Source organism: Xyrauchen texanus, chromosome 15 (genome assembly GCF_025860055.1).
Source record: "Xyrauchen texanus isolate HMW12.3.18 chromosome 15, RBS_HiC_50CHRs, whole genome shotgun sequence".
Lineage (NCBI taxonomy): Eukaryota > Metazoa > Chordata > Actinopteri > Cypriniformes > Catostomidae > Xyrauchen > Xyrauchen texanus.
In genome coordinates, this window is record NC_068290.1 from 42,218,386 (window position 1) to 42,239,044 (window position 20,659).

Here is a 20,659-nt window from a genome sequence, read left to right on the forward strand (position 1 = left end):
CCACAAATTCAAACCAAACTAAACTAGCAACAATGGAGCTTAACTGGTAACTTTCAACAGAGTATACGGTGATATCACACTAATTTGTCCAAGCGCTTTGACTCATTTTCACCTTTTTACGAACTTGTGTAGATGCAAGACTTTAACCTTAACCTTAAAAGTGTTTCTAGTGAAAATTTCAGCACTCGTTATTTACCATTAATGATAATAACAAAGCACAATATTTTTATTTTTAGGGGCCCTTGGCTTATTTAATGTCTATGGAAGAATGAAATAAGGGAAAATACTTCCTGAACTCTTCCTGAAAATGTTGTGCTCTATTGCTGTCAAATGGTGCAACTATTTAAAACAGGATTTCAGTTAGGAACGAGCCCACAAATCTTCAATGGAAAATGATACATATAAAGACATGAAGGCTTAATGCACTTTCTTTATTTACTATAAAAAGGCCCAATTTACTATGCAATTGAATAAGTGTCTAACAAGTAAAAAGTTTGAATATGAGGTGAGATGAATATTGAGATAATGGGATGAATTTCTCCCGGCTGTATACAATAAACCAAATGGGAGTTGGTGAGATCGAAAGTACCATCATGAGAGATAAAGTGAAAAGAAAATAGAGTTGTGGCTTAGATGTACATAATGACATCAGAACTCAATCTCAGAATGAAGTTCTTTCCTCCCACAAGATGTTTTCTTTTGTCAATAAACATAATATATTCCAGCTGAAAGGACCATTTTATTAAACTGAATGCAGTGAGGGTTTTTATACGCTCTCAGAGCACAGCGCCCGATCTGAATGCATTAAATGCTCCAAATGCTAGTTGCCTGAGTCAGACTGTTGAGGATCAAAGGTGTCATGAATGAAATGAGAGAGACTGTGAGAAGAGAGGTGGGGAAAGCCATGAATGTCAGTCCTTACATGAAAGTTTAATGCCTTCAGGTTTGCCTCTGAAGCATCATTGTGCCGCAGCAGAAAGGAAACTGTTATTAATAGGCTGTGAGCAAATATACTGCTCAGGTTTCTAAACCAAAAAAAGTGACAAAAAGATATTAGAGATCTCATTGTCATTAAAGGATGCAACAAATATCAATGACTTTTTCCATTGACTTTAAAAAATCACATTGTTCTATTTTTTTTAACATTAGTGTATTACAAATGATTTATTTGTGTATCTATGTGCCATTTTTTTTTTATTATAGCATAATGTCTTGGTCTAGTTTAGTCAAGAGTTTCTGGCATAGCGTCTGGTCCACTTTGCACCTTATTCTGACCAACATCTGCCTTCCTAGACAGGAAGAGACCGTCTGACGGCATCTAAAGTGATCAACCACATTTCATTTTGTTTTAATGTGTAGTTTAGGGGTGGGTTTATCTGAAAGTTTGTGCAACATGCATCAGATGGTGGTCGATGTATTAATAAGTCTCCGGTGTAGAGTTGTTGAATGCATGAAGCTGTGGGTCAGTGTCTTGTGTTACTGTGCTTTCAGATTCAGTTGGTCCATCACTGCCTTTTTACACAATGTTAAATCTACACAGTGAACTAGATTGATAAAACTGTGATTAATGTTTAAAAAAGGCATAAATGAACCAGTATATTTTCTTGTCTAAGTGTCAAAAGGCAGAGTGAAGGAAGGTGACTTAGCCTTTAGGGACCGTATCTCTACCATCTTAGTTTAGTTTGATATTTTCTTAGTCACTTTTTTTATGAGTATAGATACAATAGCTGGTGTTCTTGAGAGGTTTTGGTACAAAGAAAAATAATCTAAGACAGTTTGCCCCTCCCTCTTACAGCACACACACACACACACACAGAAATACACTGGCTTATCCCTAATTTACATATCAAACAATATCCATCCAGTATTAGAAGTAATTTAACATATACAGTTCTATCAGACAGTAATAATACAAGCCAGAATTCTGCTCAGTATAGAAAAGTGGTTGGGTTTTTGTTAGATGGAAAATAAGTAAATGAGGCACAAAATGCTCATTACTGTAATGAAAAAATTGTATGTATGTGTGTGTGTGTGTGTGTGTGTGTATATATATATACACACACACACACACACACACAGTTGAAGTCAGAAGTTTACATAAACGTAGCCAAATACATTTAAACTCAAGTCCTGACATTTAATCATAGAAAATGTTTCCTGTCTTATGTCAGTTAGGATCACTACTTTATTTTAAGAATGTGAAATGTCAGAATAATAGTAGAGTATGATTTATTTCAGCTTTTATTTCTTTCATCACATTCCCAGTGGGTCAGAAGTTTACATACAATATGTTAATATATGATAGCATTGCCTTTAAATTTTAATTTTAATTTTAACTTGGGTCAAATGGTTTGGGTAGCCTTCCACAAGCTTCTCACATTTTGTCCCATTCGTCCAGACAGAACTGGTGCAACTGAATCTGGTTTGTAGGCCTCCTGGCTCGCACATGCTTTTTCAGTTCTGTCTAAAAATTATCAATCAATTTGAGGTCAGGGCTTTCTGATGGCCCCTCCAATAGATTGACTTTGTTGTCCTTAAGCCATTTTGCCACAACAAGAGGTATGCTTGGGGTCATTGTCCATGGTCACCTGTCCCTCCTGCAGCAAAGCACCCCCACAACATGATGCTGCTACCCCCATGCTTCAAGGTTGGGATGGTGTACTTCATTTAGAAAGCCTCACCCTTTTTCCTCCAATCATAACGATGGTCATTATGGACAAACAGTACAATTTTTGTTTCATCAGACCAGAGGACATTTCTCCAAATAGTAAGATCTTTGTCCCCATGTGCACTTGCAAATTGTAGTCTGGCTTTTTTATGGCAGTTTTGGAGCAATTGCTTGTTCCTTGCTGAGCAGCCTTTCAAGTTATGTTGATATAGGACTCGTTTTACTGTGGATATAGATACTTGTTTACCTGTTTCCTCCAACATCTTCACAAGGTCCTTTGCTGTTGTTCTGGTGTGATTTACACTTTTCTCACCAAACTATGTTCGTCTCTAGGAGACAGAATGCGTCTCATGGTGTTCCCATGTTGTTTATACTTTCGTACGATTGTTTGTACAGATGAACGTGGTACCTTCAGGTGTTTTTAAATGAATCCCAAGGATGATACAGACTTATGGAGTTCCACAATTGTTTTTCTGAGGTTTTGGCTGATTTCTTTTGATTTTTCCAGGATGTCAAGCAAAGAGGCACTAAGTTTGAAGGTAGGCCTTAAAATACATTCACAAATGAGTTTTAATGACTTCAACCTAAGTGTATGTAAACTTCTGACTTCAAATATATATATATAAATATAAAAATATTTACAGGTAAAACATTTTTCAAACATTTTTATTTGTTTATTTTAATGTTGCGCTGGACAAATATTTGTTTTGGTCTTATACTGATATCTAGCTGCATGTAAGCAGCATTATGCAAATTCAAATGTTCATTTTTGTGACCCGCTCACACACACACAAGACGAGACAGTCACAATGTAAATCAAAACTGCTTTTATTTTTAAAGAGCAGACGAAGGTACAGTGGGGAAAATCCAGTGGGAGAATGGTCGAGGTAAGCGTAGGGTCGAGAGCCGGGGAAACAGGATATAAGAATGATGAGACTAGTGGGAGCAAAAGACAGGGGAACAAGGGGAGCTGGCAAGCTAAGAGGAAGACAAGAGGAGTTCAAAACTAGACAAGACTAGCAGGGGGCAAAGACACGGGAAACTAAATACAATAACCAACCCCCGTGAAACGGATGTGCTGTGGTATTTATAGGGGAAGGTGCAGGTGTAAACAATGAAAGGTGATGAGACGAGTGCAGGTGAAACTAATGTGCAGGAGGATTGGAAGCGCGTGAGAAACTCGAGGAAGGGAGATAACCTACGAGCATCTGAGCGAGTAGGAGCAAAAGTGGGCGTGAGGGCTCGAGCGAGCAAAAAGAGCGTGAAAAGCTCGAGGGGGTGGAGCGAGGGAGTGAGGTCGAGGGAGTGAGTGTGTGTGCTGACGAAGCGGGGATGGGGCAGAGGAGCGGGGTTCGTGACAGTACTCCCCCCTCTGAATAGGATGGCTCCTGACGGCCGCGGGAGGCGGTGCAGGATGATCGGGGGACAGACAAAGGGAAGTGAGACAGTCCATGGGCAGTTCAAGGTAAGGTCAGGGGGAACATAGTGGACAGGCGGGTGGTCGGGAGATCTAGGGGGCAGCCCTAGGGCAGAGACTAGGTCAGGGGGTCTGGAAGGTGACTGGAGGACAGGGACTGGGTCCGGGGGTCTGGAAGGTGACCACCAGACAGGAACAGGGTCAGGAGGCCAGGGAAGAGGTCACAGGACAGGGAGAGTGTCGGGGGCCACCGGACAGGGTCAGGGGGCCAGGGAAGAGCCGTGAAAGGCGGAGCCGTGGAGGACTTGGGAGACGGAGCCGTGAGAGACTCGGCAGGCGGGGTACTGAGAGGCTGCGGAGGCGGCGCCATGACGTGGGAGGTCCCCGAGGCGACGACCTGGCAGGCTCTGTAGTCTCGGGGGGTAGAGCCGTAGCAGGCTCGAGGGGCGGAGCTCTAGAAAGCTCTGGAGTCTTTGGGATCAGAGCCGTGAGAGGCTCGGTAGGTGGAGCCATGGGAGGCTCTGGAGGGGGAGCCGTAGGAGGCCCGAGAGGCGGAGCCGTTGAAAGCTCTGGAGTCTTTGGGAGCAGAGCCATGAGAGGCTCGGGAGGTGGAGCCGTGGGAGGCTCTGGAGGGGGAGCCGTAGGAGGCCCGGGAGGCGGAGCCGTAGGAGGCTCGAGAGGCGGAGCCGTAGGAGGCTCGAGAGGCGGAGCTGTAGGAAGCTCGGGAGTCTCTGGGAGTAGAGCCGTGAGAGGCTCGGGGAAAAAGGTCGTGGAAGACTCGAGAGGCTCTAGAGGTGAGGCCCTGGAAGGCTCGAGAGGCTCGAGGGGGGGAGCCATGAAAGACTCGAGAGACGAAGCCCTGAGAGGCTTGGAAGGGGGTGGAGCCCTGAAAGACTCGAGAGGAGAAGCCCTGAGAGACTCGAGAGGGGAAGCCCTGAGAGGCTTGAGAGGGGGAGGAGCCCTGAGATTCTCGAGGGACGGAGCCCTGAGAGGCTCGAGGGGAGGAGGAGCCCTGAGAGGCTTGAGAGGGGGAGGAGCCCTGAGAGACTCGAGAGGCAAAGCCGTGAGAGGCTTGAGGGGTGGAGCCATGAAAGACTCGTGAGGAGAAGCCCTGGGAGGCTTGAGGGGAGGAGGAGCCCTGAAAGACTCGAGAGGGGAAGCCCTGAGAGGCTTGAGAGGGGGAGGAGCCCTGAGAGACTCGAGAGGCGAAGCCGTGAGAGGCTTGAGGGGTGGAGCCATGAAAGACTCGTGAGGAGAAGCCCTAGGAGGCTTGAGAGGGGGAGGAGCCCTGAGAGACTCGAGAGGCGAAGCTGTGAGAGGCTTGAGGGGTGGAGCCATGAAAGACTCGAGGGGAGGAGGAGGCTTCAAGACGGGGGCCGTGGTAGGCTTCAAGACGGGGGCCGTGGTAGGGAACGCTGGTTCAGTGTCTGCCTCCCCTACAGTAAACGAGGAACCAGCGTACAGTAGGGCGAGGTCAATAAACTGAGCCAGGTTAAGGGAGCAGCGACCACCAGGCATGAATGATGAGGCTGGCTCATTCAGTCCATGTTGAAAAATGGTTTTCAGAGCCACCTCATTAAAATTCACCTGGTTGGCCAGGGCACAAAAATCCACAACATAAACCTCCAAGGGTTGACTCCCCTGACGCAACCCCATGAGTCGGGCCGCTGGCTCCATAATGTCGAGGGCGGGGTTATGAGTTACACAACCGCTGCCTCGCATAAAAAAACCCTTGGTCAGCGTCCGAAGAGCCATAAAACCTCTCCGGGGGTGGAGAGTGCACAGCGCTCAGAAATGCACTGGAGGCATAAACGGGCTCAGGGGCAGACACAGGTGAAATAGGATGAAACAAATCAGAAATAGCGCATACCTGCTGCCCCTGGGCCGTGAGCGCGTGGTCATCACTCCACACTGTAGCTCCTCGCGCCGAATGTGACGTGCTTCTCCGCTCTAGTGAGCTGCGCGAATCCTTAGCGCGGGGCATTGTGACTGTCTACGGTGATGTTGGTTATTTTGTAACCCGCTCACACACACACAAGACAAGGCAGTCACAATGTAAATCAAAACTGCTTTTATTTTTAAAGAGCAGACGAAGGTACAGTGGGGAAAATCCAGAGGGAGAATGGTCGAGGTAAGCTTAGGGTCGAGAGCCGGGCAAACAGGATATAAGAATGACGAGACTAGTGGGAGCAAAAGAAAGGGGAACAAGGGGAGCTGGCAAGCTAAGAGGAAGACAAGAGGAGTTCAAAACTAGACGAGACTAGCGGGGGGCAAAGACACGGGAAACTAAATACAATAACCAACCCCCGTGAAACGGATGTGCTGTGGTATTTATAGGGGAAGGTGCAGGTGTAAACAATGAAAGGTGATGAGACGAGTGCAGGTGAAACTAATGTGCAGGAGGATTGGAAGCGCGTGAGAAACTTGAGGAAGGGAGATAACCTACGAGCATGTGAGCGAGTAGGAGCAAAAGTGGGCGTGAGGGCTCGAGCGAGCAAAAAGAGCGTGAAAAGCTTGAGGGGGCGGAGCGAGGGAGTGAGGTCGAGGGAGTGAGTGTGTGTGCGACGAAGCGGGGGTGGGGCAGAGGAGCGGGGTTCGTGACAATTTTTATACATGTAAAAGTATTATTAAAATGTTTTATCTACTGACACACAAATCCTGGCTAGTATTAACAGTGATTGACTTGACTACTATTTTCAACACTATTTTGAAAAATGTTCTTCATTTATTGAAACATAAAATAATTCAAACAAAAATATTACTTAATTCAAATTACACTTCGAACAAAAAAATAAATATAATCAAGAGGTGGTATTGCTTGGACCCATCCTTTCACAACATCACCATGACGGTCATTGAAGCACATGGCTTTTCCGCAACTCTACCTGCCATTCTTGCCTGATGACCATACTGTCTCAACTTGTATGTAGCCTGCCTCTCTGAAATTTCGGCTTGGATGAAGAAATGCCACCTTCATGCAACCTTGCCAAGACAGAACCTTGTGATCCCAACCAGCCCATCTGTTGACCACAACCTCATTATTCATCTTGGTTCAACTACATTAACACCAACCAGAACAGCTCAAAACCTGGGAGTGGTTGTTGATGGCCAGTTTAATTTCACTGCACACATCTCATCAACTGCTAGGTCTTGCAGATTCATGCTCTACAACATCAGGAATATCAGACCTTTTCTGTCTGAAAATACTGCACAGCTCCTGGTCCAAGCCCGGGTCATTTCAAGACTGGACTACTGCAATGCTCTGTTGGTTGGCCTCCCAGCTAACACAATTATGCCACTGCAGATGATCCAGAATGCAGCAGCATGTCTGGTCTTCAATCATTTAAAAAGGGCTCATGTCACCGCACTCTTGATTTCACTCCACTGGCTACCTGTAGCTGCCCGCATCAAATTTAATGCTTTGACTCTGACCTTCAGAACAGCCAATGGAACCACACCCTCTTACTTCAACTCATTTCTTCAGGTCTATGCTCCAACTCCCTCTCTGTGGTCTATGAATGAGTGAATCTTGGTGGTCCCATCACAAAGAGGCTCAAAGTCTATTTCACGGTCATTCACTTTTTCTATTCCACTGTGATGGAATGAACTTCCAACCTTCACACAATCTGCTGTTAACTTAAACATTCAAGAACTAGCTGAAAACACATATATTATACTTACATCTGCACTTAACCTGCAATTAATGTACAGAAATTATTTTTATAAAAAAAAATTATTGTCTGTCTCTTTCTTCTGTGCTAGGATCTTTACTACTCCAACCACTGTGAAAACATGGCAGTCTTATACTGCAGATGTTGTTAAACTTTGTATGTAGTGGTGGTGGTGTAGTGGGCTAAAGCACATAACTGGTAATCAGAAGGTCGGTGGTTCGATCCCCATGGCCACCACCATTGTGTCCTTGAGGAAAGCACTTAACTCCAGGTTGCTCCGGGGGAATTGTCCCTGTAAAAAGTGTACTGTAAGTATTTTTGGATAATAGCGTCTGCCAAATGCATAAATGTAAATGTATTAAAATGTATTAGTGCAACGACCAAATTCTTAGAAAAATTGCAAATTGCGCCTTTTCATTTACATAAAATACACCCTGAGTTTACACGCCTACACCCACAGTAGCGCAAACACTGCCCCCCACGGCCACTTTTTCTGTGCACTGGCACGAAAATCACACTTAGAATTAACACTCTCATGAAAATTGGATTAGATGTTGCACACAGTCATAGCGTGTAGCGCTGCACTTTGCGCACTCATGAAAATAGTGCCCTTTGATTTGGTAGACAAAGTTTTTTTCAAATATTAATCACATTTTTTAATTAATAAATGCACTGCATTTAAAAAAAATGTTTATAAAATATTATTCAGCACAACTCATGCCAAACTGTCTTTTTTTTTTTTTACAGAAATTTCAGCTTTTAATGAGACTTTTAATTTTTTGACTGTCTCCGTAAGGTCGCACCACATGACATTATTTATTTAAGCCACAGTAAAAATATCAAAATGACTTTGAATTCAGTAATTGAAAGCATGTTCATCACAGAAGAGGTGTATTAAAGTAATTGTTTTGTGTGAATTGCCTTTGTATGTATTTTTTAATAATTTATTACACGCAGACAAAAAATGGGCATCACATCATTGAGCCTAATATTTGCTGTGAAACCTTCAGAAAAAGACAATTCAATATAAATAATCAATATATTAAATAACATATTAATTCCAATTATATTATTATGGAAGGTGAGTTAAATCATTGATTAGCCAATAAAAAAAATAACTTTAGTCAATTTATTGAATTTATTTTATTCCCATATCATTTAAAATAAGGCAACAGTCCACAACAATCCATTTTGCAAATGCGTTTGTCCATTTGTCCTGTTCTCACATGATACGTTCTTGCATTTCATCTGCACTATTTTTAATTGTTGGTCTATGTATGCGTCAGACAGATGTTTTTGAAGCACCTCACTGGTTTACAGTATCATGTTGCAGTCTGAGGACGCTGGGTCATGTTATAAGTAGCTTGAAACTTTGAAAATAGCGACTGGAGACCACATTTTCTTTATGCTAAATAACATGTATTATTTTGCTCTCTATTGCATGTATTATCATGACTCGAACATGTTTTTGACAGGTTGTCTGAGTTTCACCCCAAAATGATTTCCATCTGAAACAGATTACTTGTAGAAACAAAGTTGCTTTTTAAAGAACTTTTGAAAGTATTTAGGCTTTTTTTTTATGTGTTCTGTGCTGTTGGGGTTAGGACTGCGAAGCGCCGACATCTCAGGATTCATATTGTTGATCAAGGGCGGTTTGAAATGCAGAAATAGCAGTTTTACAGCAACATTAATCAGAGACATTTGGCACTTATGAAATATAATATATATCTTGCTATTTTTCCCACAAAACATTTCACAAGTACTTCAAAGCATGCCAGAATATTTCCAGATATTAAGACGCATTTTCTTCAGAGTTGTGAGTAGCTGTCCTACCCATCTGACCTTGAATGTGCTACGTTTCTCTTTGGCGTAAACATGCTACACAGACTCACTGAAGGGCTTTCAAGTATACTTTCTCTTTAATCACAAATAGACATTTTAGTTGGGAGGAAAGAACAGAGCGAACATTTTATAGGAAGTAAAAAATGAAGATACTAAAAGGTTCATTCTATGTTTAATAAATAAATATTATTTAATCATTCAAACTTATAAAAAAACAAACAAAGAAAATTTCACCCTTCTGGTGGCAAGATTTGCATTACACCAGTGTCGCCTACGGATACAGCTTGCAGATGTTTGAGCTCAGCTCAGTAAATGAAACCCAGATTAATGTGGAACCCATATAACAAATAAACGACAGCAGCGGTGCTCAGCGAGCATTCGGCTTCAAGGATAAGTCATAGTGCTACCCCTGTTTAAAATGCTCAGGCAGACTGTGAGAAGACCTCTCCAACGTCAGTTGTGTTTCCATGGAAATACACACATGTACAAACAGGCATAATAAGCATGGTGAACTCTCAAGGGTTATACGAGCTTTCGTACAAAGAAAATAAGATCTGAAGACTAGAGGCCTGAAGAAGCGTGCGGTCAGAGTTTAGTAACGAACTATAGCTCTGACTGCGCTGGAAGCAACACAGGTGCAGTGTCACTCTTATAGCATTTCAGCGCTCTCATATAAACACTTATTGGCTTCACTTTGATTTGAACTCTCTGCAAGACCTTTTAACCCAGAGCAACATAACCAGGACTGAATTTAATGCAACAGAATTCATGACTACTCCTAAATGAGACATGAAATTATTGTTACGAATATAGCAACGAGATCTCATGAGAATTTGTATTTATTCTTACATACATTTTGGTTTTATTCGGACATCAAAACGTGCGATATTGACGTACTGACAACATCTAATTGACATAATTTTACGTCTTAACACCTAGAGACACGACCAAATGTTTACGTGTACTGTTTGAATTTATTAACATTGAATTCATAGAATTAATCAGTTACTTACCTTTAATTCATAATCAATGAGATAAGTTAAATGCCACCACATTTATTTAACACAGTTGACATAATAATATGACATTTGAATGGTTTCTTTCAGTTCTGCTGTCCTATTTAAAGTTTTAAAGGATTACATCACTTTAACCAAGACACCAATTTGTTCAAATGAATAAAAACTCTATTTTTAATTATTTAATAATTTATTAATCATTTAATTGTATTTTTGTTTGCAACTGGACACAAAATGACTTTTCAGAATATGGCAAAAACTGAACTGAATTTTTCTAAATAAATTATTGTGATTAAACTTTAATAAATGGTTTGGTTTAGGAGTAGGTGTAGGATTAGTGGCTGTAAAATATATATAAATGAATATACAAAAATTATTGTTGCTGTAGATTAATCTACTTGTTTTATATTTTTATGAAAAGTGATTATGTTTAGAGGTTGGGGAAGGGTTAAGGGATCTGAAATATCTATAAAAGAGTAAAAATTTACAAATATATTTGTAATCGATTTGTGTATTCAAATATATAATGGATTTGTCAATATTTTAAATTTCTGAAGCTGTAAATATTTTTGAATTTTTACAGCTTTAGAATTTATATATCTGCCTAGTTTCTTTCAAAACTGTTCCTACTCCTTTTTTTGTATTATGTATCAAAATGTATATATTTTTTTAAATATTTTTTGTACCATCCAAAACGCTTTGAAACCTGCAGACTTTGACCTCTAGAACATCTGTATGGTATCATTAAGGCTGCGATTATAAGACTGAAATCATGATATGGCCTTGCGCCATTGCTAAACTGCTAAAGGCTGCATTATATATTGCATTGACTGCTTCAGTCAGCGATGTGCAAGCAAGCAGCGCCCTCTTGCAGGTATGTGCACAGATGCAATGTCTCATTATGGAGAACAGCAGAGTAGGTGTATTAATATAGAACAGTGATTAAAACTTACTGGAACTATCTGTGCATTAAACGTCTATATCGCACACCCAAAGCGTCTCCCAACTTAAAAACTTGTATCAGGTAGGCTCCCTGAGCGTGATTAATTACTCCATCTGTCCTGATTTTCAGCTGTGTTCTGCACTAATGCTGAAGCTGTTAGTTTAACTCTATTTCTCATCTATAGTGTAGCGGTAATCCGAGTGATCATCGAGTGAGAGTCAGTTCCAGACGTCAACATCAGCTCAACTAGTTCGTAACACACACAAGACAGTCTTTTGTTGCCACCTGCTGGCTCAAACCTTTAATGTCTTTAGGGATTAATTAAATTCCCACATCTAGCTGCTCTTACACATCTACACTGCCTTAACATGTTAGTTTGGAACACCACGAACACAAGCGGAGTGATAAAAACTGTAAAGTGTCTCAGCGCTGAGGTTTGAACGCCTCCTGTCCAAGCTGAACTGTTTATATATATATATATATATATATATATATATATATATATATATATATATATATATGTATACTGTTGAATTACTATTATGTATAAATACTTTACAATGCAAATTGTTTCACATTGCGGTAGTGAGAATGTCATTATGGCCATCTTTTTCTCACTGCGGTAATGAAAATTTTCATGACAATAAGTTCACATTGTAAAAAATCTTAAAGACCCTATTGATATCCTTAATTTTCTATATGCAAACGTTTGGTTACGTATGTAACCTCCGTTCCCCGAGGGAGGGAACGACACGTTGTGTTGGAGAAGCGACACTAGGGGTCTCTCTTGAGCGCCGATATTCACCTCTGATCTATGAAAAAAGGCCAATGAGAGTTGGCAGCCAGTATTTGCATGTCCCGCCCCCGGACATACGGGTATTTAAGCGGTGCAAATACGGGAGTTCATTCAGGATTTTTCTGAGGAGCCGGAAATGGTCCGGCCACAACAGTGGCTCGGTTCAGTGACATGGCGGAGGAAAGACACAACGTGTCGTTCCCTCCCTCGGGGAACGGAGGTTACATACGTAACCAAACGTTCCCCTTCTGTCGCTCTCTCCACGTTGTGTCGGAGAAGCGACACTAGGGGACCCATTCCAATCTTGCCATGTGCTGAACCGTGTACGTGAACTGCCGATACAGAGGCGGGCAGGGATTCATCCAGTGCCACGCATCGTCTGTACCCGGCTGCACGTACCCTTCCCCAATGCCCCATACGAACATCGGGATCCTTCTAGTTACCCTGGGAGGGGAACAAGGCGATGTTTGCCAACATGGGAACGGGCCAGCCTGGCTGGGCCTCTTTTCTCTCTATGTTTCTCGCATAGAGCAATCACGGCCAGGGCCCTTACACGCATATAGGGAAGGGGGTCTTACCTAGACCCTGCGGAGACCACACCTGCGCTTTTTCTTGGGGAGGAAAAGTGGTAGACACGTCACACGGCCGTCTTAGGGCTCGTGTGGAAAGTATGGTGCGGTGGTAGATCCCAGCCTCGAAGGGGGGAGTTGCTACAGCATGGCGACCGGGGCAGCTGTAACTGCCTAAGGGAGACACGGGGGTCTGCTCGTAAGGGGACAGAACCGTGGAAATACACACAGGGGGCGTCCGCATAGGAGGCCTTCTACTTTACCTGTGGAGCACCTATACCAGTACAGGGTAGCCATCAGGGTACCCGCAGTGGCTTGGGTCGGCGAGTTCCTCCGCTGAACCGCGGACCCGGAGGGCTGGGGAGGAATCGACCAGGGGCCCGACTCGGAGTGGGGCGCCCTGGGAAGAAGGCGCACTACTTTACCTTGACGTCAGGAAAAGGGCGCTGGGCGCAAGCGATCCACCCGGCCGGTCGGTCTACGTGTTACCGAGTTCTACGGGCTCGGACCTGAGAAAACACGAGACGCAACCGACTCAACGCGGAGGTTGTAAAACCTCGCGAAGGTGTTGGGTGTTGCCCAACCCGCGGCTCTACAGATGTCTGCTAGGGAGGTGCCCTTGGCCAGTGCCCACGAGGACGCAACACCCCTTGTTGAGTGAGCTCGGACCCGTACGGGTAGGGGCACGGCCTGGGTGTGATAAGCCAGTGTGATGGCATCGACAACCCAGTGGGCGAGCCTCTGTTTGGAGATGGCATTCCCTTTCTGCCGTCCCCCAAAGCAGACAAAGAGCTGCTCAGAGCGTCTGGTGCTCAGTGTGCGGTCCAGGTAAATGCGCAGGGCACGCACTGGACACAGCAACGAAAGGGCTGGGTCTGCCTCCTCCCGGGACAGCGCTTGCAGGTTCACTACCTGATCTCGGAATGGTGTGGTAGGAACCTTGGGCACATAGCCCGGTCGCGGTCTTAGGATCACAGACGTATCTGCCGGACCGAACTCCAGGCAAGTGTCGCTGACAGAGAACGCTTGCAGGTCCCCGACCCTCTTAATGGAGGCGAGCGCGATCAGCAGGGCCGTCTTAAGAGAGAGGGCCCTGAGTCCAACTGATTCGAGCGGCTCGAAGGGAGGTCTCTGGAGTCCTGCCAAGACTACCGAGAGATCCCAGGAGGGAACTAGGCCTGGCCGGGAGGGATTCAACCTCCGGGCGCCTCTCAGGAACCTGAGGATCAGGTCGTGCTTACCCAAAGACTTGCCGTCTACAGGATCGTGGTGGGCGGCGATAGCGGCAACATACACCTTGAGGGTGGACGGGGACAGCCTCCTGTCCAGCCTCTCCTGTAGGAACAGAAGCACTGACCTAATCACGCATCTCTGTGGGTCTTCGGCTCGGGAAGAACACCAATCTGCGAACAAGCGCCACTTTAGGGCGTAAAGGTGCCTGGTAGAGGGAGCTCTGGCTTGGTTGATGGTATTCACAATGGTCGCTGGTAAGCCGGCTAGCTCTTCCGCGTCCCGTCCAGGGACCAGACGTGGAGGTTCCAGAGGTCTGGGCGCGGGTGCCAGAGCATGCCCCATCCCTGAGAGAGGAGGTCCTTTCTCAGGGGAATTCGCCAGGGAGGAGCTGTCGCGAGGAGCCTGAGTTCCGAGAACCAAGTCCGAGTGGGCCAGTAGGGGGCCACCAACGTGACTTGCTCCTCGTCCTCCCTGACCTTGCACAGCACCGGTGCAAGAAGGCTCACTGGGGGAAATGCGTACTTGCGCAGCCCCGAGGGCCAGCTGTGTGCCAGCGCGTTGTCCCGAGGGGAGCCTCTGTTAGGGCGTACCAGAGCGGGCAGTGGGAGGTTTCCTGGGCGGCAAACAGGTCTACCTGGGCTTTGCCAAACTGTTCCCAAATCAGCTGGACCGACTGGGGGTGAAGCCTCCACTCCCCGCCGGGCAGGCGTTGTCGTGATAGCGCGTCCGCTATGACGTTGAGCTCGCCGGGGATGTGAGTGGCACGCAGCGACTTGAGCCCCCATCAGGGGGTGTGGCAAATGAAAAAACAAAGGATTCTCCTCCCGGCCCTCCACCGGGGACGGAGCAGTCTTACCACCTCCGGAGCTAACGTCTTCGGCTCTGGGTCGGCTGTCTCAGGAACGCTTGGGAGCCTTCCGGGTCCTGGAGGGGGTTCATGAGACAGGGGGCGTGCGCCGCCTGCGGAGTGCTCGACGCTGGGGCTGAGAGCTGGGCCCGGGTTGAGGCGGAGCAGGAGCTGGTTTCCTCGCAGGGGACGCCCTCGGCGGGCAGACGGGGCAGGGCCCGTAGCGGCAGGTCTGCGGCGGGGCATGATGTGCGAAATGGCCTCCGTCTGCTTCTTCACCGCGGAGAACTGTTGGGCGAAGTCCTCGACGGTGTCACCGAAAAGGCCAATCTGGGAGACAGGTGCGTCCAGGAAGCGGTTTTTGTCAGCCTCACGCATCTCGACCAGGTTGAGCCAAAGATGGCGTTCCTGGACCACTAGGGTGGCCATCGTCTGTCCGAGTGCCTGCGCTGTGGCCTTCGTCGCTCTCAGGGCGAGGTCGGTCGCTGAGCGCAGTTCCTGCAGCACATCAGGATCAGGTCCACCCCCGTGCATGTTTCTGAGAGCTTTGGCCTGGTGGACTTGCAGGAGGGCCATCGCATGCAGGGCGGAGGCAGCGCGTCCAGCCGTAGTGTAGGCCTTCGCGTTAAGCGAGGATGTTGTCCTACAGGGCTTGGACGGGAGTACGGGGGCGACCCCGCCAGGAGGTAGGGCTACCGGGGCATAGATGGTGCGCAACTGCCCTATCAACCTGGGGAATCGCGTCGTACCCGTGGCGCTCTCCGCCGTCGAGGGTGGAGAGAGTGGAGCGGGTGGCACCTAGACGAGCGGAGAGCGGGGCTCTCCACGTAGAGGTCAGCTCATCATGCACCTCCGGGAAGAAAGGGACCGGGGGGATGTGAGGCCGCGAACGGCGCGCTGCCCCCAGGAACCAATCATCCAACCGAGAAGGCTGTGGGGAGGATGGAGGGTTCCAGTCCAACCCCACGCTCAAGGCGGCCCGGGCAAGCATGTCGGACATCTGAGCGTCGGCCTCAGCCTGGGCCTGCTGGCCCGAAGGCGGCAGTCCAGAGGAGTCCTCGGCATCAGACACCGCACTCTCCGATGCAGCGGCGAGCTCATCTGCTTCGGACTCGGGAGGATAGACAGCCGGGCCGTGAGGCGAGCCGCTATCGCCGCGAGCGTGGACGGAGACCAGCGAGCGTGTCGGGGAACGGGAGGTTCGCGGGGGCTACCCGGCGAAACTGCACCCGCTGCCGCCCCCAAATCGCCCCCAGCGCCAACCGCACCGTCCTTAATCCAGTGGGAAGAAGGAGCAATGCGGGGTGCAGCTGGGGTGGCTTGCTTTCTGTTGTAAGCGAGCCGCGACCGCAACGTGGTCGTGGTCATGTTCTCGCAGTGAGAACATGAACCATCCACAAACGCCGCCTCGGTGTGATCGCGGCCCAAACACACAAGACAGCGCCTGTGGCCGTCTGAAGCAGAGAGCACTCTACCGCATCCAGGAACGACACAGGGGCGGAAAGGCATCTTGAAAAAGACGCGTCCTTAAAAGGACGTTCAACGCCGCTGTGTTTGCTCTTTTAGAGAAAATTACTCTTTTAGTAAAAACTCTTTTAATACACAGTGTGTGTGTGTACGTGTCTGCGCTGTCGAGCGCTCAGGGGCAACAATGCACGCCGTGCACTGAGAAGGAGAAAGCCGCTGTTGTGCGCCGTCAGATCCAACAGCATGCAGATCGTCAGAGGAAAACAGGAACGTTTAAGTGGCGTGTAACTCGCAGCAAACTGCAGACAGACCATCGGCTCCGAAGAAATTTTCTGAATGAACTCCCGTATTTGCGCCGCTTAAATAACCGTATGTCCGGGGAGGGACATGCAAATACTGGCTGCCAACTCTCATTGGCCTTTTTTCATAGATCAGAGGTGAATATCGGCGCTCAAGAGAGACCCCTAGTGTCGCTTCTCCGACACAACGTGGAGAGAGCGACAGAAGGGGAAATATAGTTTCTTATTTGTTTGTGTTAGCTCTACTGTTGAACACCTGAATGAATATATAACCCCCATAACTAGCTTTTATTGTTTTTATATGCTAAGTTATCATTGAAATATAGAGGGACATGCAGAGAGAGAGAGAGAGAGAATAGAAAGAGAGCAAAAGACCATGGATCTTTCTTTTGGCACCTGTTCAGACCATATCACAACATTTGATCTAATTTCTGGTAGGTGTAGAATGAGCCGATGCTGAGCTGCATTACACTTCCTGTGTGAAAGGCTTATCGCTCAGTGTGTCCACCCTGATACCCTTATCTCAAACATCAAAAACAGAGTGCCATGTCTTCTGCCTCCACAGGAAGAGCCCTACGTAATGTTCAAGAAGTCAGATAAGCCGCTGTATGGCAACGATCGTTTCGAGGGCTTCTGCATCGATCTGTTGCGAGAGCTCGGCGCCATCCTGGGCTTCACCTATGAGGTGCGACTGGTGGAGGACGGGAAGTACGGAGCACAGGAGGAGAGCACGGGCCAGTGGAACGGCATGGTCCGAGAACTGATGGACCACGTGAGTCATCCTCCTTTTATTGATCTGTCATATCATTAGAGCACTTAACTGAGCACTGAAGGCTTTTCTTCAAGTGTCTGTCACATTTTCATGATTTTTCAAGATTAAAAGAGAGAAACAGATAGGCCTGTGTATACCACAAATTTGTTCAAAGACCCCATGATGCATAGTATATGTGTGTGTATATATATATATATATATATATATATATATATATATATATATATATATATAACACACACACGTGCGCGCACATATAATATCATATGCATTTGTACTGTATGAAAATGAATATAATACACAAAAATACATGCAACGCTGAGTAAAATTAAAAAAAAACACAACAAAGCAGAAAAAACGTACATAATATAAACATAATGGTAACACTTTCTATGAAGCCCACATTTATAAAGCATTGTAAAGGCATTAATATGCATTAGTAATGTCTCATAATACACCTTATAATATGTTATAATTCTCATAAATAATTGTAACCAAAATTACCTATTCAAAGTTATACCTAATAGTATATATATATATATACACTGTACCATAATGCATTATAATACAAGCAACATCCAATTTTATATGCAGAAGTTATAATATATATATATATATATAATAGGTACATTGGTAGCCACAAATTTTGAATAATGTACAGATTTTGCTCATGCAAAGAAATTGGTACTTTTATTCACCAAAGTGGTATTCAACTGATCACAATGTATAGTCAGGACATTAATAACATGAAAAATTACTATTACAATTTGATCAAAAATATTCAGAACTACTTCAAAGAGTTCTCATCAAAAAATCCTCCTCGTGCAGCAATGACAGCTTTACAGATCCTTGACATTCTATCTGTCAGTTTATCCAGATACTCAGGTGACATTTCACCCCACACTTCCTGTAGCACTTGCCATAGATGTGACTGTCTTGTTGGGCACTTCTCACACACCTTACAGTCTAGCTGATCCCACAAAAGCTCAATGGGGTTAAGATCCATAACACTCTTTTCCAATTATCTGTTGTCCAATGTCTGTTTCTTTGCCCACTCGAACCTTTTCTTTTTGTTTTTCTGTTTCAAAAGTTCTTTGCAATTCTTCCCATAAGGCTGCACCCCTGAGTCTTCTCTTTACTGTTGTACATGAAACTGGTGTTGAGCGGGTAGAATTCAATGAAGCTGTCAGCGGAGGACATGTGAGGCGTCTATTTCTCAAACTAGAGACTCTGATGTACTTATCCTCTTGTTTAGTTGTACATCTGGTCTTCCACATCTCATTCTGTCCTTGTTAGAGACAGTTGTCCTTTGTCTTTGAAGACTGTAGTGTATACCTTTGTATGAAATCTTCAGTTTTTTGGCAGTTTGAAGCATTGTATATCCTTCATTCCTCAAAACAATGATTGACAGATGAGTTTCTAGAGAAATCTGTTTCTTTTTTTGACATTTTTGACCTAATATTGAGCTTAAGACATGCCATCTATTGCATACTGTAAAAACTCATAAACAAACACAAAGACAACGTTAAGCTTCATTTAATGAACCAAATAGCTTTCAACTGTGTTTGATATAATGGCAAGTGATTTTCTAGTACCACATTAGCAATTTAGCATGATTACTCAATGATAATGTGTTAGAGTGATGCTGCTGTCTAGATTTGATCAAAAATGACTTTTTTCAAATAGTGATTTTTTACATCAGTAATGTTCGGACTATACTTTGTGACCAGTTGAATTTCCACTTTGGTGAAATATAGTACTAATTTCCTTCTGAAACATCAAAATCTGTATGTTTGTACTGACGTTTTCCACCAGTGTATGCTTTAAGTACAGTGACAAAAGCAACTTCTTCTTATAATCATCCATAAGATATTTTTAAGTGTTTATAAGACATTGCAAGTCATGCTGAACGTTATATACATAACACATGCACAAAATACAAAATAACATGCATTTAATGTCAATTTTGAGATATTACGAAAAACACTTAAGGTTAAAATATATCAGACACTCTAAATATGTAATGTTGATCACACATGTAGCCAATCTTATTGGGTGTAAACGCAAGAATAAAAAATAAATAAATAAACTGATTCTATACTGGACCCTTTTCAATAAAATGTAATGTTTGTACATCTTATTTAGGAACTTATTTTATAAATAACTCCCATTATATGTTTGACATGTAAGGTATTACATTTAAGCTTATGAGAAGATATTGTTTTGTAACTTAAGTAAAGCAGTTAAAGACCACTTATAATATGATCACGTCATAAAGACTTTTGAATGTTTATTTAAATATTATTATTGTTGTTGTTTTTATTATTAATATAATAATAATAATTATTATTATTATATTTTATAATTATTATTATTATTTAATTAAATGATTGATTAAATGGAATATGTAGGCTACATAAACTGTGGAATGTGTTATTAAATGTGGTTTCTCCTGGTATTTCTGACATTAATATCTACTGAAACAGAATTTTCGTTTATGTCTGTGCAGTGTGCAAGTAACAATGTTATTCTGGAGGCATGAGGTGTCACGCAATTGTAAAAGGTCAAGTACATATTTTGCATATTAAAAGAAATGAGAATAAATTAATATAGCCTACAAACTAAAATCACCGTAAATCTCTATCACAGTTTTATGATACACTGTGTTCGCATATTGGTTGTGGAGAACATAATTAATTAATTAAATTACATGTGCAGAATTAGTGAAATGCAGTGGAATAAATTGCAAGATAGAGCCTCTATATATATCTAGAAATGAAAAGAAATTATATTTTTTTCTTTGTAATCCTCCGTGAGCAGGAATATTCTGAATAGATTTACACTGTATGAAGTATTTAAGCCTCTATGGAGCATCCAGGTGGTGGAGGACGAATCTCAGTTGCCTCCACGTCTGAGACAGTCAATCAGCACATCTTATCATGTGGCTTGTTGAGAGTGTTACCACGGAAACCTAGCGCATGTGGAGGCTTCACGCTATTCTCCGTGGCATCCACGCATCACTCTCCACACACCCCACTGAGAGTGAGAACCAAATTATAGTGACCATGAGGAGGTTTCCCCATGTGACTCTACCCTCCCTAACAACCAGGCCAAGTGGT

At 44.4% G+C, this 20,659-nt stretch overlaps 1 protein-coding gene across 2 annotated transcripts in view; it reads left to right on the forward strand.

Annotated features, from left to right (window-relative positions):
- The window catches only part of LOC127655889 (glutamate receptor ionotropic, kainate 2), a 301,274-nt gene that overhangs the window by 176,819 nt on the left and 103,796 nt on the right, over nt 1-20,659 (forward strand). The window contains exon 10 of one of the 2 annotated variants that reach the window (XM_052143929.1): nt 17,334-17,540. The exons of the other annotated variant lie outside the window; for it this stretch is intronic. Coding sequence (XP_051999889.1) covers nt 17,334-17,540 — 207 coding nt within the window. The remainder of the gene's footprint in view (nt 1-17,333; nt 17,541-20,659) is intronic. 2 annotated transcript variants of the gene reach the window in all.